Source organism: Melopsittacus undulatus, unplaced genomic scaffold (assembly GCF_012275295.1).
Source record: "Melopsittacus undulatus isolate bMelUnd1 unplaced genomic scaffold, bMelUnd1.mat.Z mat_scaffold_55_arrow_ctg1, whole genome shotgun sequence".
Classification (NCBI taxonomy): domain Eukaryota; kingdom Metazoa; phylum Chordata; class Aves; order Psittaciformes; family Psittaculidae; genus Melopsittacus; species Melopsittacus undulatus.
The window spans coordinates 80,842-108,448 of record NW_022994420.1 but is presented as its reverse complement, the minus strand read 5'-3'; the positions used below and the strand labels follow the sequence as shown (position 1 = coordinate 108,448).

The following is a 27,607-nucleotide window of genomic DNA, read 5'->3' as shown; positions in this document are numbered from 1 at the left end:
GTGACGTCATTTGGGTCCCCCTGTTTCAGTGCCTGGGTCAGGGGAGCAGCAGTGCAGGAAGAGCAGGAGGAAGGAGCTGTTGCGTTGCTTCCGAGCTCAAGCCCTGTTGCGTTTGATCCAAGCTTTCCCCTTGGTTATCCCAATCCCTTTCCCGCATCCCGTGGGATGATGGAGACACCCCCAGGACCCCCCCGGCAGGCCTGGGAGAGCGATGAGGATTCCAGTGGGAGCACCTCCTCACTGGAGGCCTGTGAGGAGTCCCCGATTCTGCTACTGAAGCCCCGTGAGTGTTGGGCTGGGAGCAGGACGAGGGGTGATGGGATCAGGCTGGAACAGGGGAAGTTCCACTGGGATGGAAGGAAGTTGTTCCCTATGGAAGGGCGGAGGCGCTGGCACAGGGGGGATGCTCCATCCACAGCTGGGTTGGACACAGCCTTGGTGACAGCCAATGGATGCTCTCTGGGGCCTTTCCAACCCATTCCATGATTCCTTGATTCCATGACCAGCAGCACTTTCCTTGGATGCTGCCCAAACCTCTCCTCTTCCTCCATCAGATACCAACTGGTTACCAGTGTACAAACTGGAGCAGGACAAGGTGGACCACATCGAGGCCTTTGACAACACTGCAGCCGTGGTGAGCAATGCTGATGGGTGCTGGTGGCTGCTGGTGAGTGCTGATGGGTGCTGGTGGCTGCTGGTGGGTCCTGGTGGGTGCTGGTGGATGCTGATGGATGCTGATGGGTGCTGGTGGATGCTGATGGATGCTGATGGGTGCTGATGGGTGCTGATGAATGCTGATGGGTGCTGATGGGTGCTGGTGGGTGCTGGTGGGTGCTGATGGATGCTGATGGGTGCTGATGAGTGCTGGTGGGTGCTGCCTCCACCCTTAGCACCCCGGTACCCCTGTCCCCTCTCACTCTCCCTCTTTGTGCCTCCATCCCCACTGCTTTCCAGTCTGAGCAGGAAAAGGTTGGATTCCTTCGGAACGTTTGCCTCCTGCTCTACACCGCCAGGTGCCGCGGCTTGAAACAGGGCCTGGATACCTTCTGCAAGAACAACCAGCTCGTCCAGACCATCCAGGTGAAGGGATGCTATGGGGATGCTATGGGGCTGCTATGGGGATGCTATGGGGATGCTATGGGGCAAAGGCCTCCAGCCCCCAAGCCTGGTGGCCCCCCAGATCCCTTATGCCTATTGTGCCCTATAGGCAATACTCCAAAAGCAGCCTGTCACCAAGGTACACACGGATGTGTGGCATCTCGCCATGGAAGCCATCGTGGAACTGAGGTACCACAAGTGCGCATCCTTCCTGGATGGACCACACTGCTCCCATCCCCAGCATCCAACCGGAGCCTTCTTCCCTTTGCAGCTCAGTGCAGCCAGGGCTTGAGGACCTAGGGACAAGCCTTGCAGAGATCTGTTGCACGAGCATCTTCTTCCTGCCTCCAGAAGAGGAGTTCTCGGAGGTGGAGACCTTCTACTATGAACATGTAAGGTGCTCCAGGAACCCGCAGCTCCCTTTGGAATACTGGGGCTGTGGGATGCCCGCAGTTGGTACCCGAAGGGCTCTGCTCTTGTCCCTGCAGACACTGGAAGCCATGGATGGCATGTTCAAGAGCCTGGTCCTCAACTCTCCAGACCCCGAGGCCGGCGAGGAGTTGAAGAGCATCCTGCAGGTCTGCCCTATGTGGGATGCTCCTCATCCATAGGGACCGTGCCTTGGTTCTTGCTGCCAGAGCATCACCCGCAGTGAGGGGACCAAACCCTCATCGCCTGCATCCAAGGGATGCTCCAACGGGAGCTGCAATGGGAGCGGGATGGGTCCAGCCCGTGCCGCAGCCCCGGGGCTCACCCGAGGCTTCTCCCCCTTGCCCAGCTCCTGCTGCGCTTCAGCTGCAACCCCAGCACCATTGTGAGGAACCGGGCCCTGGGCAGGATCGCAGCCCTGATCCGAGTCCTGCGGCTGCACCACCGCACGCTGAAGGTAAGGACGGGGCGGAAGCGACCCCTGCGGGGGGAGACGGGAACTGCAACGCATCTGGTTCTCGGCCTGGTCCTGCTCCTGGTCCTGTTCCTGCTCCTGGTGCTTTTCCTGCTCCTGGTCCTTTTCCTGCTTCTGGTCCTGGTCCTGCTTCTGGTCCTGGTCCTGTTCCTGCTCCTGGTCCTGTTCCTGCTTCTGGTCCTTTTCCTGCTTCTGGTCCTGGTCCTGTTACTGCTCCTGGTCCTGTTCCTGCTCCTGGTCCTGCTCCTGGTCCTGTTCCTCCTTCTGCTCCTGGTTCTGCTCCTGCTCCTGGTCCTGCTCTTCCTTCTCCTTTCTTCTTTCTTCCTTCATTCTTCACGTTCTTCTGGTCCTTCTCCTTCTTTCTCCTCCTCCTTCATCTTCATCTCCTCCTCCTCCTCTTTCCTTTCTCATTTTCCTTGTTTCTCATTCACCTTTTTCTTTTCCTCCTTCCCTTCTCCCCTTTCTCTTTTCTCCTTCATCTCCTTCCCCTCCTCTTCCTCCTCCTCCTCCTCCCCTGCTCATCCTTTGCTTTCCTCCCCTTCCGCTCCCCCCCAGAAGCCGTTCCTGGCCCGGGGGAGCCGCTTCAGCCGCCTGGACCCGGAGCAGCTCCTGGGCCAGCTCCTGGGCCAGTTCCTCCTGTTCCGCTTCAGCGAGGACGGGACCAGCACCACGGCCCTGGATGTGCTCTGGAACATCTACAAGTACCTGCTGCGTCAGAAAGGTACCGCAGGCAGCGAGCACATCCATGCTCCTGTGCCCCATCCATGCTCCTGTGCCACATCCATGCTCCTGTGCCCCATCCATGCTCCTGTGCCCCATCCATGCTCCTGTGCCCCATCCATGCTCCTGTGCCCCATCCATGCTCCTGTGACACATCCGTGCTCCTGTGCCACATCCATGCTCCTGTGCCCCATCCATGCTCCTGTGACACATCCATGCTCCTGTGCCCCATCCATGCTCCTGTGCCACATCCGTGCTCCTGTGCCACATCCATGCTCCTGTGCCCCATCCATGCTCCTGTGACACATCCATGCTCCTGTGCCCCATCCATGCTCCTGTGCCCCATCCGTGCTCCTGTGCCCCATCCATGCTCCTGTGCCACATCCATGCTCCTGTGCCCCATCCATGCTCCTGTGCCACATCCGTGCTCCTGTGCCACATCCATGCTCCTGTGCCCCATCCATGCTCCTGTGCCACATCCGTGGTCCTGTGCCACATCCGTGCTCCTGTGCCCCATTGACTTCACTGTGTCCCATTCGTGCTCCTGTGTCCCATCCATGCTCCTGTATCCCATTGATGCTCCTGTATCCCACTGATGCTTCTGTATCCCATTGACTTCACTGTGCCCCATCGATGCTCCTGTACCCCACTGACTCTCCTGTATCCCATTGACTGCCTCGTACCCCATTCACTCCCCGGTATCCCACTGATGCTCTTGTGTACCATTGACTCCCCTGTACCCCATTGATGCTCCTCTATCCCACTGACTCCCCTGTACCCCACTGACTCCCCTGTATCCCATTGATGCTCCTCTATCCCATTGGTGCTCCTCTATCCCATTGGTGCTCCTGTATCCCACTGACTCCCCTGTACCCCACTGACTCCCTTGTATCCCATTGATGCTCCTCTATCCCATTGGTGCTCCTGTATCCCACTGACTCCCCCATATCCCCCTTCCTCTTCAGAACGGCGAAAGCAGAAGCAAGTGGAAGAGCTCGAATGGAATTTAACAACCAGCCCCCGAGAACTCACTATGGTAACGGAGCTCCCCCATGGCTGGACCCTATGGAGGGCTGCTTCCCCAAGCAGGAACCATGCATCTCCATGGCTCCCACCCTTCCTTCCATAGAAGTTTGCAGTCCTCCTGTTCCCACGGGAGCGGATGGAGATGGTCTGCATGGTCATCGAGGCCATGAAGGACTCGAGCATCTTCAACAGGAGGGTGGCAGAGAACATCCTGGAGCTGGTCCTGCGTGACCCCGACTTCTGGCTGTTGGAGGTGGGTGCCCCATGGCTGCGTTCCCATCCCATCCGCTCCTTCCTCCTCCATCCCAAACCCGAGGGGGGCTCCTGGGTACCCAAAGCAGCAGAGAGGGATGGGGAAGGCGCTCCCAGCCCCGTGCTCCTGCTTCCAGATACCCAGCGTGGTGAGGAGCATCCATGAATGCCTGCGGAACAGCAGCATAGAAGAGATGTGGAGGATGGACGAGCTCATCACCCTCATGGTCGTCAAGCACCCCAGGGCATTGATGGTCTCCATGGTCCTCGACGTGCCCTTGAGAGACAGGTACCAGCCTGGAGGGCTTGGGCACCTGGGCCCTGCATCCCAATCCATGGCAATGGGGCTGGAATGGGGGGATCTTAAGGTGCTTGATGATGCTGAGGATCTGGTCCCTTCATCCCACCCCATGGCACTGGGGTTGGAACTGGATGATCTTAAGGCCCTTTATGATGCTTTGACATCCCTAAGGATTTGGTTCCTCCATCCCACCTCATGGTATTGGGGTTGGAATGGGGGGATCTTAAGGCCCTTTCCATGATGCTTTGACATCCCTAAGGAGCAGTTCCCTGCATCCCACCCCATGGCATTGGGGTTGGAACGGGATGATCTTGAGGCCCTTTATGATGCTGAGGATCTGGTCCCTCTATCCCAATCCATGGGATTGGAATGGGATAATCTTAAAGCCCTTTATGATGCTGAGGATCTGGTCCCTCTATCCCAATCCATGGGATTGGAATGGGATGATCTTAACGCCCTTTCTGCTGCTTTGACATCCCTAAGGATCGCCTCCCTCCATCCCCCCTATGTGGATCCCTCATGGAGCATCCCATGGGATTCCCACCCCACCCTGACTCCCCCATCTCCCTCCCAGCTCCGACCTGGTCATGTGGGACATGGTCCTGAGCTTCTCCGAGCCCATGGAAATCCTGCAGGAGCTGCTGGGAACGATCCAGGTACGTGGGACACCTCCATCCTCGCCTTGGTTGTGAGTCCCCCCCCCATGGCTCCCTATGGATCCTGCAGGATTGGGGGTGGGGGGTCCCAGCACCTTTGCCTTTGCCTTAGCCCAGGGCCTCCGGTGCTGGGGGGGCCGAGGGCCCCCAGGGGGTGGTGACTGCGGCTGCACTGCTGGAAAAGCTCTTGAGGCTCTCGATGGAACGCAGATTGGTGAGGGGGGCACGAATGGGGGCAGGGCTGGGGGGCGGGGCCGTGGGAGGGTATGGGGCAGGGCATGGGTATGGGGCAGGGTATGGGGCAGGGTATGGGTATGGGGCTGGGCATGGGTATGGGGCAGGGCCATGGGGCAGGGTATGGGGCAGGGTATGGGGCAGGGTATGGGTAAGGGGCTGAGCATGGGTATGGGGCAGGGTATGGTTATCGGGCAGGGTATGGGTATGGGGCAGGGCATGGGTATGGGGCAGCTGTATGGGGCAGGGTATGGGTATGGGGCTGGGCATGGGTATGGGGCAGGGCACAGGTATGGGGCAGGGCATGGGCATGGGGCAGGGCATGGCTATGGGGCAGGGCTGTGGGGCAGGACATGGGTATGGGGCAGGGCATGGGTATGGGTATGGGGCAGGGCACAGCCATGGGGCAGGGCATGGGTCATGGGGAGCCCTGTTCTCAATGGGTCACGGGGCACCCTCTTGCCTATGGGGCAGGACCTGGCCATGGGGGCCCCTCTTGGCCACCAGAGCCTTGGGTTCCGACTGCCCCCCAAGTAGCCCCCATCTCTTCCTGCAGGCAAGGAAACTGCAGCAGCTCCTGCCCCACATCATGGGCAGGCTCTGGGATGTCACAGAGCAGCTCCAGATAAAGGGCCTGCTCATCCTACAGAATGTGATGAGGCACCTCTACTTGGAGGAAGTCATCCCCATTGCCGTGGGGCTGGTGCAGGACCTGCGGCCCTTCTTTGATGCAGTAAGGGCTGCATGGGGTCCCCCCACCCCTTGGATGGCTCCGGGGCATCACATCCCGTCGGGATCCATCCCCATATCCCACCTTTTTCCTTTTGCCTGCAGGGATGCGAGCAGCTCCGGGAGCTCTCCATCCACCTGGTCTGCTTCCTCCTGGAGACGATGCTTGAATGTGACTGGAGGAGGATACGGAGCAAAACTTGGGATCTGCTGTTCCCCCTCTTCTTCCATCTGAATGACCAAAGCCACAGCGTGGTCAAGGTAAGGATCCCCCCCCATCCTGTATCCCACATTCCAGAGGGTGGGATCATTCCCAAGGGGCCATCTCCCATCCCATCCTTTGCAGGCTTCCTGGGACGCTCTCCTTCCTGTGGCGACGCTCCTGGGATGGGAAGATCTCCAGCACCTATTGGAGACCAAGCAGATGTGGAGGGTTGCGGAATGCTTGGTATGGACCCTGCATCCATCCCTATTCCCATTGGAACCTGTTGGACCGCTCTGCCCATCCCATATCGGGATGGGAATGGGGGGGCATTCCCATAGCATCCCCTTCCCTCTGCAGGTGAAGCGGAGCAGGAAGAGGATGCAGGCATGCCTGCACCACAGCCTGCGGTACCTGCAGGATGCTCAGGTCCCCCTGCGAGAGGCAGCCGTCAGGTTCATTGGTGAGCCCCATCCCAGTCCCCATCCCACTGCATCCTTGATGGATCCTAGTGGATGCTGATGGATCCCAATGGATCCCTGTGCACAGGATTGGCTGCGCGGCCCCTAAGAGGGGAAAGCTCAGGGAAGCTGGAGCAGATCTGCAGAGGTGAGGAGGGAGCAGGGGCTGGGGGGATGCTGGGGGCTATGGGAGGCTCATCCCAGTCTCTTTGGATCACAGCCCTGGAAGTGTTGCTGGAAGAGGCCGATCCCGAACTCCGTTCCCTGACGGCTCAGACCCTGCTCATCCTCCGGAGCGCACCGGAGCAGCGGAGCCTGGGATGCCGCCTGCGGGCGCTCTGCTGCTGGGAACGGCGCAGTTTTCCTTAGGGAAAAGGATGGCAGAGACAAACCTGGACCAAGGAGCTCCGGAGCCCGAAGGTGCCCATTCCCTGCTCTCCATCTCCATCAGCATCCAGGCAGCACGGACTCCAAACCTTATCCCGTTATCCCGCAAGGAAGATGCAAGGATTCCTTCCGGGCTTCCGTGGATCAGGAAAGGGGACGCTGCTGTGGAAGGAAACGGTGTTCCCAAAGGAATTTGGTCCATTATCACTATAGAAATCTGTGGGGTTCTTAAAGAGCCAAGGCTACATAGTAAGCGATTCCGATACCCTGAGTCTTGCTACTTGAAGATAAAAAGAGCCTTTGCAGGCCTAAACTAGCTCAGTTGTCTTGTTATTCCTCTGTAACTTCCCATGTTTTCGTGCAGAGAATGATCCCTGCCAAGGCTGCAGTTTCCCCCTGTATTTTTAGAGTAAGGTATTTAATCCCAATTATAACAAGTTATAAACATCAGCTCTGCAAGCAATGGTAACCTCTAGAGTAACCAATCAGAGCTCAGTATCCAAGGCTGTTACATAAGGGAGTAAGGGTACAAGAAGAGCACCGTATCTAATAAACTTTGGCAATCGTTTGATCACATTGATGGTCTCTGCATTGCCCGGGACTCCAGCATCGACAAGCGGTGCCCGAACAGGGACCCTCACATCGGTGACCTCCACAGAGGGATTGAAGTCCCATCAGGAATGAGGGGTAGGAGCCGGCGCTGCGGAAGTTGGGATCTTCATCTCAACGATGAACAGGCAGTAATGGAGCTCCTCCAACAAGTTCTCTCTAAGAGAGGAGCAGAACACGACAGCGCTGCCTTACAGAGGCTGTTGAAATGGTCCCGAGCCCGTGGTCTTCTGCTCACTGTGCAGGCAGCGTTTGAAGTTTCCTCATGGGAACGTATAGGACTGATGCTGTGGGATTGTCGTGGTTTAAACCAAGTCCCCCAACTCCTGGAGTGTTAGGAAGGAAAATCCAAAGAATGTAGCCCCCACGGGTTGAGATAAGAACGGTTTAATAGCTAAGGTATAACACAAATCACCACTGCCATTACTACTACACATAATAATGGTACAGCAAACAACAAGTGAAGAGAATACAACACCCACCAGCCACCGACCCATAACTCACTCCACCCTGCCCAGCCGAGCACCGCGTGCTCCCTCCTCCATTTTCCTCTCGAGCTCCATCCCTCCGGCTCTCTCTCTCCCAGTTGCATCCTGGGCATCACGTGCTATGGTATGGAATACCTCATTGGCTAGCCTGGGTCAGGTGTCCTGTCTCTCCTTCCTCCCAGCCTCACCTCCTCCACCTGGAGCACGTGCTCAGAACAAGCCTTGAACACAAACACCCCCAAAACATACTTGTTATCAGCAACTGTTCCAGCCCAGAACTCAAACCACAGACTGCACCAGATACAAGAAGGAGATAAATGACTGCTATGGATGAACCCATGACAGGGATGAAACCAGTAACGGGTCCAAGGAGGCCCCTAAATGTGCTGGTTTGAGGTGGTCAGTGACAGAGGCGCTGGCCGAGGTGAAGCCCCAACAGAGGCAGTGGCTTCGGTTCTGATGGGCACCGCACCGAGTGAGGAGGTGTCCGGACGGGGGCTGATGATGCAGCAGCCATGGGGTTTTCACTGCCCCTTGTCCCAAAGTCCACAGCATCAAAGATCTCTGGAGGTCAGAAGGGGAAGGGGACATCGATGCCACCATCACCGCCGAGAAAGGGGATGGGCGATCGGACATCGGACAGTGATGATCCTGAGGGCATCCCATAGGAGAAGCAGGACAAGGTGGTTTTGGGGTGGTTTTGGGGGTATTTTTTTCCCGTTTTGGCCTGTTTTGGGCCCGTTTTGATGCTCTGCCCCTGCATCCCATAGGAGAAGCAGGACAAGGTGGTTTTGGGCTGGTTTTTGGGGTATTTTTTTCCCGTTTTGGCCTGTTTTGGGCCCGTTTTGATGCTCTGCCCCTGCATCCCATAGGAGAAGCAGGACAAGGTGGTTTTGGGCTGGTTTTTGGGGTATTTTTGTCCCATTTTGGCCTGTTTTGGGCCCGTTTTGATGCTCTGCACCTGCATCCCATAGGAGAAGCAGGACAAGGTGGTTTTGGGGTGGTTTTTGAGGTATTTTTGGCCTGTTTTGCCCCGTTTTGGCCCGTTTTGGGTCGGTTTTGATGCTCGGATGCTGCATCCCATAGGAGAAGCAGGACAAGGTGGTTTTGGGATGGTTTTTGGATATATTTGGCCTTTTTTGGGCTGTTTTTGGGTGGTTATGGGCCCGTTTTGATGCTCTGCCCCTGCATCCCATAGGAGAGGCAGGACAAGGTGGTTTTGGGGTGGTTTTGGGGAATTTTGGCCTGTTTTGGGGTGTTTTGAGCCGTTCCAGGGGTGATTTTGGGGTGTTTTGGTCTGTTTTGGGGGTGTTTTAAGCTGGTTTTGGGCTGTTTTGGGTTGGTTTGGGGATGTTGTGTGGCTGTTTTCAGTTGTTTGGGCCTGGTTTGGGGGGGTTGGCTGTTTTCAGGGCATTTTGTGGCTGTTTTGGTGTATTTTGGGTGATTTGGGGCTGTTTTGGGCTGCTTTGGGGCTATTTTGGGCTGGTTTTGGGGCATCTTGTGCTGGTTTTGAGGTATTTTGTGCTGGTTTTGGCCTATCTTGGGCTGCTTTTGGCCTATTTTGGCCTGATTTGGGGCTATTTTGTTCTGGTTTGGGCTGGTTTAGGGGTATTTTTTTTTGTTTTGGGCTGGTTTTGGGTATTATGGGCTGGTTTCGGCAGGTTTGGGGCTATTTTGGGCTGGTTTGGGCTGGTTTGGCCTATTTCGGGCTGGTTTTCGGGTGCTGACATACCACACCAGCCCAGCTCCTGGTGCTGAGCCCTGACCCCCCCAACCCCTGCATAGGCCACAGGGGCTGCCCCCCCCTCATGAGGTACAGGACCTCCTCTACATGGGGACCCCCCTCATCTGTGGGTCTGGGACCCACATATAAGGGGCTGGGACACCCATATGTGGGGCTGGAACCCCCATATATGTGGCTGGGACCCCCATATAAGGGGCTTCGATCCCCATATATAGGGCTGGAACCCCCATATATGGGGCTGGGACCCCCCCCCCCCCCCCCATTGCCCTTTGCCCCCCCACAGCCCCCCCACAGCCTTGGACCTCCCTGAGAAGGTGTCGCAGCTCAAGGCCATGTTAAACCAGCTCCACAGCGACCTCCAGAATGCACCAGTTTGGGGTGAATTGGGGCTGTTTTGGGTCCTCACTGGGTGCCCCCCATAGGAGAAGCAGCACAAGGGGGGTTTGGGGTGGTTTTGGGTTAATTTGAGGTGGTTTTGGGGCCATTTTGGGCTGGTTTTTGTCTCTGACCAAGATGGCGCCGAGCACAGAGGTGAAGGGAGGGGCGAGGATGCTCCTGGCAGGGAGAGAGGGAGCACAAGAAGGGAATGGGGGGGGTGCAGGGGGGACAGTGATCCGAGGGCATCGGGAACAGTGTCCATGATGGACACACACCCCCGAGCAGAGGAGCACAAGAAGGGAATGGGGGGGGTGCAGGGGGGACACTGATCCGAGGGCATCGGGAACAGTGTCCATGATGGACACACACCCCCGAGCAGAGGAGCACAAGAAGGGAATGGGGGGGGTGCAGGGCGGACACTGATCCCAGGGCATCGGGAACAGTGTCCATGATGGACACACACCCCCGAGCAGAGGAGCACAGGAATGGGGGGGGTGCAGGGGGGACACCGATCCGAGGGCATCGGGAACAGTGTCCATGATGGACACACACCCCCGAGCAGAGGAGCACAGGAATGGGGGGGGGTGCAGGGGGGACACCGATCCGAGGGCATCGGGAACAGTGTCCATGATGGACACACACCCCCGAGCAGAGGAGCACAGGAATGGGGGGGTGCAGGGGGGACACTGATCCGAGGGCATCGGGAACAGTGTCCATGATGGACACACACCCCCGAACAGAGGAGCACAGGAATGGGGGGGGTGCAGGGGGGACACTGATCCGAGGGCATCGGGAACAGTGTCCATGATGGACACACACCCCCGAGCAGAGGGAGGGATGAGCCCAAAGGGGAGGAACAGCCCCGCCCACCGGAGAACCGGGTGGGGTTGGAACCTGAGCAGAGGGAGGGGCGAACCCAGAGAGGGAACAGCCAACACACAAAGCGGGCGGGGCCGGAGCCCAACAAACAGGCACCGCAAACCGGAAGTAGCCTCAGTCGAGTTCCGGCTCTGAACCAGACTCGGGTGGGACGAGCGGTTCACAACCGGTTCAAGGTTAGAGGAGGAGGAAACAGAGATAAAATCAGGAGCCAAAGGATTCCCACCCGAACTAAACAGGGACCACGAGGGGAAGAAATCCTCTGACAGAGTGGAAGGAAACACAAACTGCGTGTGCCGACCGGAGCTCAGCAGCCACATGAACGTTCCCGGTCCGGGTGGCACCTGGGGGACAGAGGCACTATTCGCCAGTAAACCCCAAGGACATACAAGTGATTGTTAAGGCAATTGCAGATAAAGGGCTTAACTCTGCCATGAGTTTCTATCCACAGGATTATCGGACGTCCCTGTAACCTGTATACCCCGGTGACAAGAGAGGACGATAAGCCAACAAGCATCCAGCCTGCACCTGAGAGTTCTGCACCGATTAGATCCAAACGACAGCCAACGCAGTGCCTTTATATACTGAATAAACTCATGTCGTTTGTAAAGAGCCGGTTAGAGAGAGTTAACATCATGTTAGTAGAACACCGGCAACTGCTTTAAAAACGCAGCCAACAACTGCTTAAAAATGATCTTGTTCAAAACTTCCTTTACTTATCCCCAGTTATATCCTGTTATTCCCAGTTATCCTCCTGTTACCTCTTGCTTACTGTGCCTTATGTTTTCTATCCAAGTTTCTGGTATACATCCTAAGTCTGTTGTAGATCAGAGAATAGGAGTAGAATGCATTTAGTATATTTTTACGATATATATATTCTTTAAGATTGTTACATTTTAGCCAATTTAATTAAGCATAGGGAGGGGGAAATGTAGGCAGATAGGGCCTGGCGGCCGGAAGATATCGTGCTGTACAGAAAGATAAGACCCCTCTCCAGGTAGCCAATAGCATTTAGGTGATGATACCAGTTTTACGATGCAAGCAGACGGAAATGACATCGGAAACCTAGGCTATATAACACCATGTTCTCTCTCAATAAACGCCATTTGCCGTCCACCACATTGGTGTCTGTGAGGATTTGGACCGAGCAGCCCAAGGGGCTGTCGTGCTGTTCCTGAACCAGGTCATCACACCTCACGAAGGCAACACAGGAGGGCACGGGAAGCGGGGCCTGACCCAGCAGGGGAAGTGCAGGCAGGGCTGGAGCCCACTTGGAATCCCTCTTGCAGGGAAGGGTCAGCAGGAAGGAGGCACAAATACTGTTGTAGAAATTACATCAGGGCTGAAGAAGAGCTTTGAATCCAGGGAAAAACTTCTCTGACGTGTTCATGGGAAACTTTGATCCTCAAGGTTTGGTTTGCATTTCAGGATGGTTTTCATGAGGGTGCATTTCATGAAGGAACTTGGAAAGTTACCAACATGTTTAAATACACCAGCTCTACTTGCACTTAATTCTATGCATGTGAAATACGAATTCACTTCTCTAAACAAGATAACAAGGTTTTATTAAGGGACAAAGTCAATAAACCAAAAGCAAACAGCGCTGGGCGCGTGACTGTAACCAGAGGCGCGAATGATTAGTATTTGTTACAGGTTTATGTGCTTTCACACTTCCATTAGTCACATGCGTATTCATAATCCCTGCATATAGGCAGGGAACATTATAATTTAAAGTCCAGTAATTTATTATCAGAAGTCTCCTCCTCTTGGCATCTGCACACTGCTCTTCAATCATTGTGGGCAGGGGTCTTCAAGACAAAGTAAGCAGTCTTCCTCACAGTGTACTTTTCACCTTTGGCGCCCCAGTAATCACACAACTGGCTAAAACCAGCCAGATCTGTAATTATTCTAATAACTAACAAAGATTTAAGACAGTGTGACCTTCCTGCAACATTGATAGCAGGACAGGAGTATCCCAAGGGAGCAGATGGTTGGGAGGCTCTGTCTCTGAACTGACTGATAAGTACAAGGATGGTGTGAAATAACTCCTTCATGATTAGTGGAGTCACTAAATCTTGTTATCTCACCACAGACTTACAACACAAACATTGTTCTTTACAACTAAAGATACTTTAGAGGACCAGTGTGAAACAGTTCACTCACATTTAGTGGGGCCACTCAATTCCACAGGCTATCAACATAAACATTGTTCTCTTTCTACAACCTAAGTTAAGCTCAAAAGTACTTTAACTCTCTTATTTTATAGGCATCAGCTTTTCTTTTATCAAGCATGCAAATCCCACCCCCCTTCTTCTTTTTAACTTTACAGATTCTTTTAATATACTACTCGGGTTTGCTCATCTTATGTCTTTATTGAGCTTTACTTTTATTACTATAAACTTGTATAGTTATATCCACATAACCATACCTATGATTTGCGAAAGCCAGTACATTTATGTGTTTATCACAATGCATTCAGACAATATTACTGACATATCAGTTATTTCACACATGGCAGCAGTCTTGATTGAGCTCAAGATCAAGTTCTTCAGCTGCTGCATTTTGATTTGACTGCAAACCCAGTGTGTGAAAGTATAGTGTATTTTATGAATTGCTCCTCCGCACCCTCTGTGGATCCTTGGCCTTCACCTCCAGCCCAGGAGATGAACATCTGAGGCTGAGAGAGCTGGGCTGGGTCAGCCTGCAGAAGAGAAAGCTCCTGAAGGGGAGACCTGAGAGCAGCTGCCAAAGCCTAAAGGGGCTACAAGAAACCTGGAGAGGGGCTTTGCACAAGGGCCTGTAGGGACAGGCCAAGGGGAATGGCTTTTAACTGCCAGAGGGGAGACTGACCTGAGCTCTTAGGCAGAAGCTGTTCCCTGTGAGGGTGCTGAGGCGCTGGCACAGGGTGCCCAGAGCAGCTGTGGCTGCCCCATCCCTGGCAGTGCTCAAGGCCAGGTTGGACACAGGGGCTTGAAGCAGCTGCTCCAGTGGAAGGGGTCCCTGCCTGTGGCAGGGGTTGGAGCTGGATGAGCTTTAAGGTCCTTTCCAACCCAAACCAGTCTGGGATTCTGGGATTCTGGGATTTTGTTCAATACCTTTAGCACTGGATGTAATTGTTAAATGATGGGCAAAATGAACCATAGATTCCTTCAAGTGCCACATATGTCAGTAAGGGTAAGACTGGAAAAGTAAATTGTGTTTTGTTTGCCAGTGTCAGGAAACATGACCAAATTCAGGTTCCTCCGGATGCTGCAGCAACAGCCACTGCATCTTCAGTAAGTGTGCATGCATCTTGTTCCAGAGCCAACTAGTGCAGTTAGGCAGTAACTGCTGCTTGTGTCATAGCTGTAGAATCATGCCTCAGGCCATGAACAGTGGCAGGAGTGGGCATATATGTAAGAGCACCAAGTTTTTACAGTCATGCCTCTAACTGTTTTCTTTCTGCATTTTTAAATTTACTGAAAATTCACTTAGTCCCATTCTGGCCTAGTTTCAGTTGTCAGTAAAGTCACTCTTTGCAGTTGTCTTCCTGTTCTCTCAATAGCCTTTGATCTGTAAGCATCAGTACCAGCAGCTGTGGTTATCAGCTGCTCTGCTTCTAGTGACTTTGCTGTTGCAGATTGTAAACAGGAAAATGCGGAAAACCTCTTGATAGCCTTAATGCCATGAAGTGATGTGTCTTGTTCTTCAGATGGCACCATGTCTTGAATGCAGACATCTGCTGCCAGTGAATGCACCCACTTGCACTGGATGAGAGTCACCAATAGCTCCACAGGTGCATCCCCAAACCAACACCTGCATAAAGGTAACTGAGAATAAATCTAACAGAAGAGCAGTTTACCTCCTGGCATGCATGTTTCTGACAGATGACTTCTTTAAAAATAGTTTGATCCAGCTTGGGTTTCTTTAATTACATTGTGAGAGCTTTAAGGGTCAGAAGGATTCAAACCACCTTAAATAAAATAAATAATAATAAAACAAATGAAACCAATTCAGTAAACCCAAAGAAACTGCCTTTCTGCTCTTCCTTCTCCCTCTGTCTGTTCTTTCTCTCCAGGAAAAGATTCCTTGAATCCTGGAAGAACTCAGGTTTTAAGAGCCCCCTGAACATCCTCTTGTCTATCTGCCCTGCTCAAGGCAGGGTTAACCAGGTGAGATCATTCCAAGGCTCTTCCTTTCCTGCTGCCATACACCAAGGAGCTGGAAAGGCTCCATCCTATTAGACAGGGAGTCAAGAAAGACATTGCACAGTGTTGGCCCAACTGCTTGCACTGAGGCTGTCATTGGGAAATGGGGACCAGGAGGAATTCTGCACTTGTTTCCTCCCCTCACTCTGTTCATTCAGAGCCCTCTCCCCCAAGCTGCTGCTTTGAGCTTCAGGCCATAAAGGCTTGCAAGTCTTTCTATGGTCTGATTGACTCCTTGGACAACTCTTCAATCATGTTCACACCTGTGTCTCTAAACCCTTCCTCATGAGATTACCCTGTGCAGGAACAGGACCCCGTGAGCTGCTGCTTGCACCAGGCACGTGGTGCCCGAGTGTATTTGACTGTGTAGGACACTTTTCCTTGCTTCCCTCCATGCTGGAGCTGTGCACAGGAGCTGCAGCATCAGACACCAGATTCAATGGAGAATTCCGGTGTGAGGAGAAGTGGTGCAAGTCCCAGGTGGACGCTGAGAGCAATGTTGGGTGGGGAGGTGAGGAGCGAGGTGCTCAGTGCAGCGCTGGACCTTAAGGGCTGCTTGTCCTGCCTGTGCAGCCTCTGGAAGAGACACTCGGGATCAGTGGCAATGGAACAGGAATTTCTGAACGGAAAAGTGATAAAATAAACCCTTTCAAATCACTTTTATCAGATGCTCTTTGTAATCTCCCTGCACTCAGAAACCTCCAAATTCCCTGGAAGACAATCTGGAAGACTTGACAAAATGCACAGGGTGAGACATGGCTCGTCAGGGTTTAATGAGCCCCATGGTGTATTTGGGCTGAGTCCATGAACCTCAGGTACTGAGAGGAGACTGAAGAAACCTCTCAAGAAGTCCAAGTCAGAAACAAAGCCCCAAGTCCCTTCAGCATTAATGGGCCCCACTGAGGGCTGCTCCTGACAAAGCCTCCCCAGACACTCCTTAAAGCAAGTACCTGTAGGCTGTGATTACAGCAGACAAAGGCAAAGTGCAGGTGTCTGATGGTGAGAACACCCTTGGTGTGTTTGATGAGGCAGAAAGGCCAAGCCCTGAGCACAGCCCTTGGAGAAGTAGAGCCTGAAATGCTGAGAATGAAAGTTCTCCTCCCAGGCCTTGATGAAAGAGGCAAGTGCCATAGGGCAGGGGACAGAGACCTTTTGTTCTCTGGGGTCTTTCAGCCTTGCCAGAATCCTCCCTCATCTCTGCTGCAGGCTGTCCTGCACTGGCCCATGCCTGCACCTCTGTCCCTTCAGGCTGCTGACACCCATCTTGCTTTCCCAGCCAGCTCTCCCCTGGCATTTCTGTCCCTTCAGTCCCATCTCTGCACCCATGGCTGTCTGTGCCTTGAAACACAAAGCCATGGGCTGAGCCAGACTCCCTCTGGGTCACCTCTTGCACCACAAGTCCACCTTTTGACACACATTTCTCTTTCCTAACTCCACTGGGGAGTCTCTCCATGAGAGCTCCTTGATCTGCCCTTTGAAACTCTGCTGCCCTGCTCTCAGCACAGGACAGGTGTTGGTGAGGCTTCTTAAGATCAATTTGTGTGTGAAGGCATCTTACAGGCAGTGTAAGTTTGAGCACAGGACAAATAGGAAAGGACCAATGGGACACTACAGCTCTCCTGGCTCTGCACTAATGTGTAAAAAGCTGAGAACTTCTCCCTGTTTCAATACTTTTCAGGTTTTCAGTCATACAGAGAATGTTTTATAACCCACCCACAAAAGATATCATCAGTGTTAAGTCAGTACATAAACAACACAGTCAAAATGAGTCTGAGGCCATGCTGAGCCTCCCTCATACAGACCAGAGTCATCCGAGTCATGAGTACATATAGAGAACTTTACAATGAATTTGAATTTCAAGTGACATCCCTTGTGAGCATTAGAGCTGGACAAAGCACTGCTTCAGACAGAAGATGACTCCCAACCAACCTGGCCTTGAACACTTCCAGGAATAGGGCAGCCACAGATCCTCTGGGCACCCTGTGCCAGTGTCCCACCACCCGCAAATAGAAAAAATTCCTCCAAATGTCCAAGCTAAATCTCCCTTTTTTCAGCTTAAATCCATTCCCCTCTTCCTGTCACTGCACACTCGTGTAAAAAGCCCCTCTCCAGATTTCTCACAGGCCCAGTTTAGCTATGGGCAGATGCTAAGATGCCTGCCTGGAACCTTCTCTTCTCCAGGCAGAACACCCCCAGCTCTCTCAGCCTCTCTTCATCGGGGACATGTTCCAGCCCTTAGAGCACAACAGTCAATGGCTGGACTCGATGTTCTCAAGGGTCTTTTCAATTGAAATGATTCTGGGATTTCATCTGACATCCTTTGTGAACGTCAGATCTGGGCAAAACACAGCTTCAGAGCAAACCTGACTCCCATCCAACCTGGCTTTGAACACTGCCAGGGATGGGGCAGGCAGAGCTAAGATGTGCTCCAGCCCTCGAGGCATCTTTTTGGCTCTTCATAACCCCATCGTTGTAGGATCATAAGAGAACAGAGGTTGGAAGGGACCACAGGAGGTCTTCAGTCCAACACATCAGGGACAGAATCAGATCAAGTTGTTCAAGGCCTGATTCAGTGTGAGTTGGAAATCCCCAAGGCCAGAGACTGCACAGCCTCTCAGGGTGACCGGATGCAGCACCTGCCTGAGCCTATGGGAACAAGGTTTCCTTCTGCCCTGGCTCAACCTCTCCTCTCTCACTATCCCCCATTTCCTTTTGTCCTCCCTCCAGGCACAATGGTGAGGAGCCTGGCTCTGTATTCTCCATGTCTTCCTTGCTTGTATGGGCACCAAGTCACCAACAGCCTTCCCAAGACCACAGGTCCCCATCAGACTTCACTTCTCCAGGCTGGACAAGCCCAGATACCCCAGGCTCTCCCCACAGGCACCATGCTCCAGTACTTGCCTGTCCTGCGGGCCTGTTGCTAAAGCCACTGCTGCTTGCCAATAGCATTCCTGAAGTGGGGATCTGAAACCTGGCTGCAGTATCCCAGAGCATCCCTTCCCTTGTTCTCCTGCCGTGCTCCTGCTCATACAGCCCACGATGCTGCTGTCCTCCCTTGCTGCCAGGGCACAGCTGCCTCCTGTCCAGCTCCTGCCCACCCAGACCTTTCCCATGGGCTGCTCCCAGGCAGGCAGCCCCAGCCTGGGCCATTGCAGGGCAGTCCCCTGCAGGGACCCCTGTGTCCCCTGCTCTCCTGCCCAGGACACCCTGAGAGCTCTGCAGCCCCCCCCATGCCATCCCATCTCCTCACACCAGCACAACAGCTCCGACCCTTGGGCTCCTCAAGAGCTCTTCCTGCTGCAGGCACAGAGCAGCCATCCCAGAGCTGGAGCAGCCACAAAGCTGCTTTCATTCCCCTTCATTCCTGCTATGGGAGGACATAGCACAGGGAAGAAGTTGCTGCAGGATGGTTTATTGTGCTTAAATGGAATGAGAGACCCCATTGACACCAACTTGTGGGTCAGACAAGATGCATGGATAAATAAATAGCAGGGAATGAAAACGACATGTCTTTGAAAACAGCATAAGCACAAGTGGAAAAAGAAAACAGGTGGAAAGCAACAAAGACATGGCCTGTCACAACCTACACTTGGAGCCCTTTCCATGGTAAAGCAGGCAGTGTATGGCTGATCAAACACATCGAGTCAGCAGCTTCCTCACAGCATCCTTGAGCTCCTGGTTCCTCAGGCTGTAGATGAGGGGGTTCACTGCTGGAGGCACCACCGAGTACAGCACTGACAGCACCAGATCCAGGGATGGGGAGGACATGGATGGGGGCTTCAGGTAGGCAAATGCCACAGTGCTGACAAAGAGGGAGACCACAGCCAGGTGAGGGAGGCACGTGGAAAAGGCTTTGTGGCGTCCCTGCTCAGAGGGGATCCTCAGCACAGCCCTGAAGATCTGCACATAGGATACCACAATGAACACAAAACAGACAAATGTTACACAGGCACCAGTCACAAGAATCCCAACTTCTCTGAGGTAGGAATGTGAGCAGGAGAGCTTGAGGATCGGGGGGATTTCACAGAAGAACTGCTCCACAGCATTGCCTCTGCAGAGGGGTAGTGAAAATGTATTGGCTGTGTGCAGCAGAGCATGGAGAAAGCCACTGCCCCAGGCAGCTGCTGCCATGTGGACACAAGCTCTGCTGCCCAGTAGGATCCCATAGTGCAGGGGCTTGCAGATGGCCACATAGCGGTCATAGGACATGACAGTGAGGAGATAAAACTCTGCTGACATGAAAAAGAGAAAGAAAAAGAGCTGTGCAGCACAACCTGTGTAGGAGATGGCCCTGGTGTCCCAGAGGGAATTGGCCATGGATTTGGGCACAGTGGTGAGGATGCAGCCCAGGTCCAGCAGGGAGAGGTTGAGCAGGAAGAAGTACATGGGGGTGTGGAGGTGCTGGTCGCAGGCTGTGCTGGTGATGATGAGGCCGTTGCCCAGGAGCGCAGCCAGGGAGATGCCCAGGAAGAGCCAGAAGTGCCAGAGCTGCAGCTCCCGCGTGTGTGCGAATGGCAGGAGGAGGAAGTGGGTGATGGAGCTGCCGTTGGACATCTGCTGCCTCTGGGCATAGGCACTGTCCTGGGAGAAACAGGCAGTGATGGGTTAGGACAGGAGGGATGTCAGATACAGAAGTGCAATTTACACACTCACGACTGTGAACACTTTCAGGTTGCAGAGGAGAGGCTGAGAGTGACATGGTCATGATTGTCTCTGAGGTTGGTTGGTTTGTTTGTTTTCACAGTGTCACAGCTGACAAGTGACTTTTTCAGGGATACAATTCCTAAGTAAGTTTTTAAAGGCAAATCTGAAAAGTCTCAGCTTGACAAAAAAGGCTCAACTGTCTGTGGGTCAGTGCCTATTTGGGTCCATCAGAGAAACAGTCCATCTGGTTCTCAGCTGCCCTGCACTTTGTAGAGAGAGTCAGCTCCTTGCCCATCAGAGCATGTCCAGCAGCCACCTGCAGTGCAGACACCAAGAGAGCTGCCTGAACGCAGCCTCCCCAGGCCTGGGCTGCACTTTCCCCCCACTCCCTGCCCATGGCTCTGCTGCCTGGAGCTGTCCCTGCCAGGAGCTGCTGCTCTGTGCCCAGCTCTGCTCCCTCTCAGTGCTGCCAGAGCCCATCCCATGGGCTGTGTGCTCAGCTCTGCCCTGCACACCCCTCCCGGCAGCAGGGCTCTGCCCAGGGGCATCTCTGCCTGTGCAGGGGCTCAGGAGCAGCTCACACAAGTCCTGACAAGACTCTCGCTGCCTTCTCCAAAGCACAGAAGTGAATTCCCAGCTCCCACTGCCCAACCTGCCCACCAAGAGCAAAACCATCAGAGATCAGGATCCTTCCCCATCAGGTAAACACTGCCTCTGTGTCTTTTAGCAGTACCCAGTGCAAATACAGTCAGAGTGATGTGGAGCTCTGAGCAGCCCTGACCCACACAGCACCCTCTCCATGCACAGGAGCTGCACACCCACATTCACAGCCTGCAGCCAGCACAACCCGGCACAAGGGACCAGCCTTGTCCTGTCCCTGCCATGGTGCAGAGGGAAGCCCTGCTCTGCACCACATCCTCCTCCTTATCTACACACAGAAACCAAGAGAGTCCTCCTGACACATCCCATGGACTGTCCCAGGCAGCAGCTTGAGGAGATCCCTGCAGCAGCTGCAGCTGCATTGCCCTGCACCCACAGCCTTACCATGCACAGGGCTGGGAAGGTTCCTCCTGCAGGGAGCTCTCAGCATCCTCCACTGCCAAGTGCCTTTAAGCTCTCTGAGGCTCACAGGTCTCCTCTTGGTCCCAGCTCAGCAACAGAGGCCCAGCCCAAGGTGGCTCTGCCTCTGCCCCTCTGGGCTCCCTGCAGGGCTCCCTGGGGCTCCAGGGGAACCCCATGGCAAACAGCCTGAAGCAAGCACTGATGCTCCCTCCCTCAGCTGGCAGCAAAGAGCCTTCCTGCACTGTCATTGCTCTGCTCAGAAAGAGATTTAAGGCTAAAAATCTTCTCTTACAATCACAGAATCACTTAATTTGAAAATGGCCCTTTGAGAACATCGAGTCAAACCATTAAGCTGTCACTGGCAAGTCCACACACTGAGCATGAGAACATCCTTGGTGGGATACCCTGGTTGGATGGTCACCAACAGCAACGGGGACTTTAAATCTGAATTTTTCATCCCACCAGGATTTCACTAATTTCTGTTTTATTGTGTTTGTTGTTAAACATTCTGCTCCACATTAGAGCATGGAAATCATCTGGAGAAGTTATTGCAGAAACCTCCTCATATAGATAACGGTACTTAAACATATTTAACGAAATCTTAACTTTTGAGTAAAGCAACCGACATTTCCCTCAATTTATAACTGGAATTCAGCAGTACTGTGTAGGCACAGAGACAAGAGGTGACCACACCACTCTGAGAAAGATGGACTGACTTCAGTCTCCAGATGGAATGTGCTGATGCATCCCCCCTCTCCTTTCCTGGAGCCCTCTGCTTCCCCAGGAGTTCCTGTTCGGCCCCAGCCTTTGCACAGTGCAAGGAGTTGGACACTGGCTGTTCCCTGGCTGCACCAGGAGCTCTGGTTGCCTGCCCAAGGTGGGAGCAGCACAGAGCAGGAAAGTTGGACACTGCCTGATCATAGCAGCAGCTCTTTCAGGACGATCAGTCATTCCCTGACAGCCTGGAACAGAGCTGTTGTGCCCTGGGGAAACCGACACAGAACTGAGGGCAGGATGAAATGGGACTGATGACTAAAGCCCCATAATCTGGTGACCCTGGAAATGGTGGTTTCAAGAGAGAGACCCTTTGAGTTCTCCTGGACCCCAGTGGGCTGTGAGTGGCATCTCCCCCAGAGTGACACAGCTCTGAGAGCCTCTAAACTCTGTGGTTTAGGAAATAGGGGGATCATCTGCCTGGGCTGTTCTGCTGCTCACTGACACTCAGCCCTTCGCCTGCTGAGGAGCACTTCCAGAGCTGATGTGAGTATTGTGCTCTGCTTTTCCTTTTCACTGCAACAAGGGCAACTTTAACATAGGTATGCATCTAGATATGTGTACAGCCAACTAGCTCCATCTCAGTGTGTTGTGTTAGGTTAGATATTCAATTGCAAGTGCATCAGTAATCAAGTGCTGTTAGAGATCCTGTGATTGAGTTTACAAATGCAAACTGCTGCTGGCTGACATTTGTGATCCTTTACATGAATACCAGGCCTGAGGCTAAGAAGGGATCCAGCCGCACCCAGACTGCTCCTGGAGAATGAGTTTAGAAAGCAAAGGGGTCCAATCTGAAGCTCATGACACAACGGGAGGGTCTCCCTTATTCCTTTGTGTTTCCAGTTTCTACACACATGACTTCAGTTCAATGCTGTATAAATCATTGCAAGTCTGACACAATCTCTTCTTGTAGGTGCTGGAGTGGGGCCTCACCACCAAATCCTGTGGAATCCTGCTCTTATAAATTCACATTCCTGATGGGACACCCCCAGACCCCCATCTCCCCACAGGGAATGTCCTGATGCTGGCTGGGTGTGAGGCCTCATCCTCCAACAAGCTGATGCTCATCAACATCGAGTACAGCAGCTACAACTACCGGTGTGTTGGGGTCTCTGTGTCGTTCCTGGTGTTCCAAGTCTGCTGGGGCCGGGACTCAGCTCATCTGCCCCTTTCACAGGGGCTTCGACATTGGGCACCACTTCTGTGAGTGGAGCTATGACTATACACACCATTCCTGGCCCTTCTTCGAGGCTATCCTGGAGAACTACCCCAGCTCCAAGGACACCTATCTCTGACAGTGTTCAAGGCCAGGCTGGACAAGGCTTGGAGCAGTGTGCTCTAGTGGAAGGTGTCCCTGCCTGTGGCAAGGGTTGGAGCTGGATGAGCTTTAAGGTCCCTTCCAACCCAAACCATTCCAGGATTCCCTGGTGCTGATCCTGTTTTCTGCTCCCTGATGCAGGCAGGAGAAGCTGCCCAGCTCTCTGGGTCAGGATGGGAGAGACACCGATGCCACCTCTGGGGAGGGGGACGTTGATGAGAAGGTGAGAGCTGCAGCTCCAGTGCCTCTGGTGCTGCTCTTGTTTTGGGTCTCTCTGTGCCCCCAGACCCCAGCATTCCCCTGTCCCCTGCAGGCCAATGACTACGTGGTGGAGCTGGTGCAGGAGCAGGGCTGGAGCACTGGACACTCTGCACACCAGCAGGTGCACGAGCACTTCCAGGCCTTCCACCTGCCCTTGGCATGCCCGTGACGGGGGATGGACGGACGGATGGACTGACACAACACCCTCCAGGCACCCCTGAAGCATGAAATCAGACTCTACAGCTCAGAGTTATAAAGCAGGTATGTTTATTATGGCACCCAGTGATCTGCCTTGGCAAAGTGAGGGTGGGAAATGTGAATACCAATAGTAATACATTATTCCACAGAACCATTTTGGTATATTTATTTCTTGGAGGTTCTGACACAAGAGTGCCTGTTTGCAGATACTATAATTAAGACAACACAGCATAGCTTACCTTATGAAACATCTAACAATATTACCATGAAGGAACACCGTCACCCTCAGGTCTCTGATACACACTTCCACTAATAATGCTGATATTCATGTGCCTAACAGGTCAGGCATGTAAGTGCCTGCTCATTTCTGATTTCAGCACATTTTAAAATTCTTGGGAGTATTTAGTCATAGTGATTGACTTAATGGTCCTTCCAAGTCACTTTCATCCTTGATTAGTACCCAAATGATCAATAATCCTGACCATGCCAGGAAAAAAAAAGGGTAAGAAAGAGAAAGAATGAGACAGAAGGAGGGGACAGACAAAGTGAGGAAGGAAAACAGAGCAAGAGCACAAGAATGAAAGAGAGAAAGGAAGAGAAAGAGGGGAAAAAAGAAAGGACTGAGAAGAAAGGCAAGAATTTGGGAGGGAGGGGGGAAGGGAAGAAAGGAGCAGTAAGAGGGAGGACATTATATGAATATGGAACAGGATAATCTACAGCTTGAATGCAGAATCATTCAGAAGGTCATGGGATGCTAGTATTTAACAACAAAACAATAAAAATGCAACAGTCCAGCATTTGAGGAGTTGGTCTGTTTGAGGTTGGGGGTGTTCTATGAAGAAATCCAAATCAGTCCTGTCAGATATGCCTAAAATTTGCATTAGTAGCTGAAGTGCTATTTTTAAAATGCATCTAAATTACTTGGAAACATAAAGGTCTTTGAAAAATAGCACAAATTTGTCCACAAACATTTGTTGGGCATCCCATTTTTAACTATAAGCATTTCTTCATTCACATTGAGCATCTAACTGATGAGGCAAAATTTCGTTTTCATAAGTAATACACGTAACTCACAGAGTAAATCTTACTGGATGTCAAAGACATGACTTCTAACAGCATTAGAATAAGACTCCGAAGTAAGTTAGATGTTGAAGTACTGACCAATGCAATGCATGAGTTAGAAATTATAGCAACAAGAAGTCTAGGTCTTCAGTATCTGCTTCTTATCCTTTATAACTGATAAGTACTTACCCCTAGGAGATTCTGAGTTCCAGAGCTGGGAAGTGTTCTTGGACTAATATGGGCAGAACTTTATTCCAAGCACATCAAAAGCAGTGACTACGAGAAGTGAGGCCATTTGTGCTGTTCTGAAAGCACAAATCCCCCTTCAGTTTTCAGGCACTCTTGAAAAATCGATTCAGTTACACTCATGCATGCATATGGTAAAGAGAGATACACTGGAATTCTTTTAACGGATACGGCAGGCAGGTTCTGAACAGAATATTGTTAGATGTTTTCACCCATCCCACATCACCTAAGACAGGGACCACTTACATTTTGTCAAAAAGGTTGATCCTAACGTGGCAAGGCCCTTAACACCAGCACAAGGCTGCTGTGACTTGTGAAATCACATTTCTGAGCCACTGCAGAGGAAGCCAACAGGCCCCCCAAGTTTCAGTTACAGCAGTCACACTCCAAGACTTACGTGTCTACAAGAGAGGGCTGTAGACAATTCATGAGGCCACGAAATACATACCTTTGTTTCTCCCCAGTAAGGAAGGGCTGGGACCCCTCTTTCCTACCTCTCCTTTTCTCTCTCCCCTTTCTTAACCTCCTTCTCGTCCCCTTGTTGCTTTTCCTTCCCCCTTCCTACTCTTTCCTTTTCCCTTCCTCCCCTTCTCACCTCACCCTTTTTCCCCCCTTCCTTATTTCCCCCTTCATTTTCTCTCCTTTCTCTCCCTTTTGCTGTTTCCCTCTCCCCCATCACTGACCGGCCCCCGCAGGAGTCCCGCCAGGCTCTGGATGTCTGTGGCTATGGGCAGGCGCTGGTGCGGGGCTGCAGCACCCTCGGGCACTGGTGCTCCTTCGCGCGGCTCATGGCAGGGCAGCCCCCGGCCGAGGTGAGCCGGTACCTGATGGCAACGCTGCAGCTGGTGAGGCTGTTTGTGTTGGTTTTGTTGTTACTAGTTCCCAGCTTCCCTCGTTAACGGCCTCCTTCTTTCCTCCATGAGCTTCAGGGGATGCTTGAGGCCCCTGCACAGCCTGGGCCTGCAGCAAGTCCTGCTCCCTCTCAGCTCCCCTCACACCTGCAGTCCGTTAATGGCGTCCACAGCTCAGCCCTGCAGCAGCAGGACCTGCCCCAGGGAGCACCGAGTGCAGCCCTGCCCATCGGGCCCCGTTCCCTGCCCAGCCCAGCGCAGGCGCTCTCTGCACCCCGAGCTCTGCCCTGCAGCCTCCCCTCTCCTCGGCTCTGTCCGGGTGCCTGCGCTGGGCACAGCCGGGGCAGCCAGGGCAGAGCTCCCAGAGCTGTGGCCATGAGGGCAGAGCTCCCAGAGCTGTGGCCATGAGGGGAGAGCTCCCAGAGCAGCTGTGGCCATGAGGGCAGAGCTTCCAGAGCAGCTGTGGCCATGAGGGGAGAGCTCCCAGAGCAGCTGTGGCCATGAGGGCAGAGCTCCCAGAGCTGTGGCCATGAGGTCAGTGCTCCCAGAGCAGCTGTGGCCATGAGGGCAGAGCTCCCAGAGCAGCTGTGGCCATGAGGGCAGAGCTCCCAGAGCAGCTGTGGCCATGAGGGGAGAGCTCCCAGAGCTGTGGCCATGAGGGGAGAGCTCCCAGAGCTGTGGCCATGAGGACAGAGCTCCCAGAGCAGCTGTGGCCATGAGGGCAGAGCTCCCAGAGCTGTGGCCATGAGGGCAGAGCTCCCAGAGCGGCTGTGGCCATGAGGGCAGAGCTCCCAGAGCAGCTGTGGCCATGAGGGCAGAGCTCCCAGAGCTGTGGCCATGAGGGGAGAGCTCCCAGAGCTGTGGCCATGAGGGCAGAGCTCCCAGAGCTGTGGCCATGAGGGGAGAGCTCCCAGAGCTGTGGCCATGAGGTCAGTGCTCCCCATCCCACTCACCTACAACCTGCCTGAACCCTCCCGTTTCCCCCCCGGTCTCTCGCTCTCCCTGTGCCGGTTTTCACCCCCCCAGGGCCGGTGCCTCCCTCCTGGCTCCCCCCGTGGTTCCCTGCTCACCTCAGCAGAGCTGCCGGCTCCTGGGCGAGGCCTGGGGAGGACTTGAGGCTCCCTGGGTGGGTGCTGCCGCTCTGAGCTGAGGCTCCTGGGCACTGAGCTCCCCCCGCTCTGGTGCTGAAGGCTTCTCTCGAGCTGCTCACCTCAGCAATAGGATGAGAAGCCGATTCAATCCCTTCTGTCCTGGTTAAAGGGACAAGGGCTGACTGCACATTCTGCTATGGCCTTCAATTACACAGTTGGGAACAAGCAAAGGAAAAACTATGGGATGCTGCTTCTCGAGGGGATAGCAGAGTTAATGACAGCTTGGTGTTTAATATATGAGGCGTTGAAGCGGGTGCATCGTCATACCGATGACCCTAATGGAGCAACAGCAGCTCCAGCCACTGCGGGTGCGCTGGCTTCCACTAAAGACTCTAGGCCTGACCCTCCCATGGAGCCTGTAGAGTCTGCACCACCCGCCAGCACTGCCTCTGTCCTTCCTCATGGCAGAAGTTCTTGACAGAGACAGGGGACTATGATCCTGCTGCTCGCTGGGGCCTCTTCAATGCCAGCCACAGCTGAAGGAGAGCTGTTGAATTTAACCTTCCCTGTAGTTGTTTGCAGTCAGGCACCTGACACATGGGAGTCAATGTGCTGGGAGCTGCTAAAGGAGCTCAGAAAACCCACAATGCAATATGGCATTAGCGTCATCTTGTACAAGAAGCTGATTATAAACAGCCACGAAAGGCAAACTCATGACTCCTTTTGGTACATTGGCTCTGGCTGATGTAATGTTTACACTCCTGCAAAAGGAACTCTTCAAGGTGCATTGGCGAGAGGCTTGCGATGCCTCTGCCCTTGACCATGTGGCAGGAGCCTTCCACAGC

The 27,607-nt window shown here is 53.4% G+C and overlaps 1 protein-coding gene across 1 annotated transcript; it reads right to left on the bottom strand.

The window, feature by feature from the left end:
- Positions 1-18,885: 18,885 nt before the first annotated feature.
- Positions 18,886-19,818, bottom strand: LOC117438664 (olfactory receptor 14J1-like). The gene has a single exon (XM_034074103.1). The coding sequence runs from the start codon at positions 19,807-19,809 to the stop codon at positions 18,886-18,888; it is 924 nt and encodes a 307-aa protein (XP_033929994.1). The 5' UTR covers positions 19,810-19,818.
- Between the last annotated feature and the right edge of the window lie 7,789 nt (positions 19,819-27,607).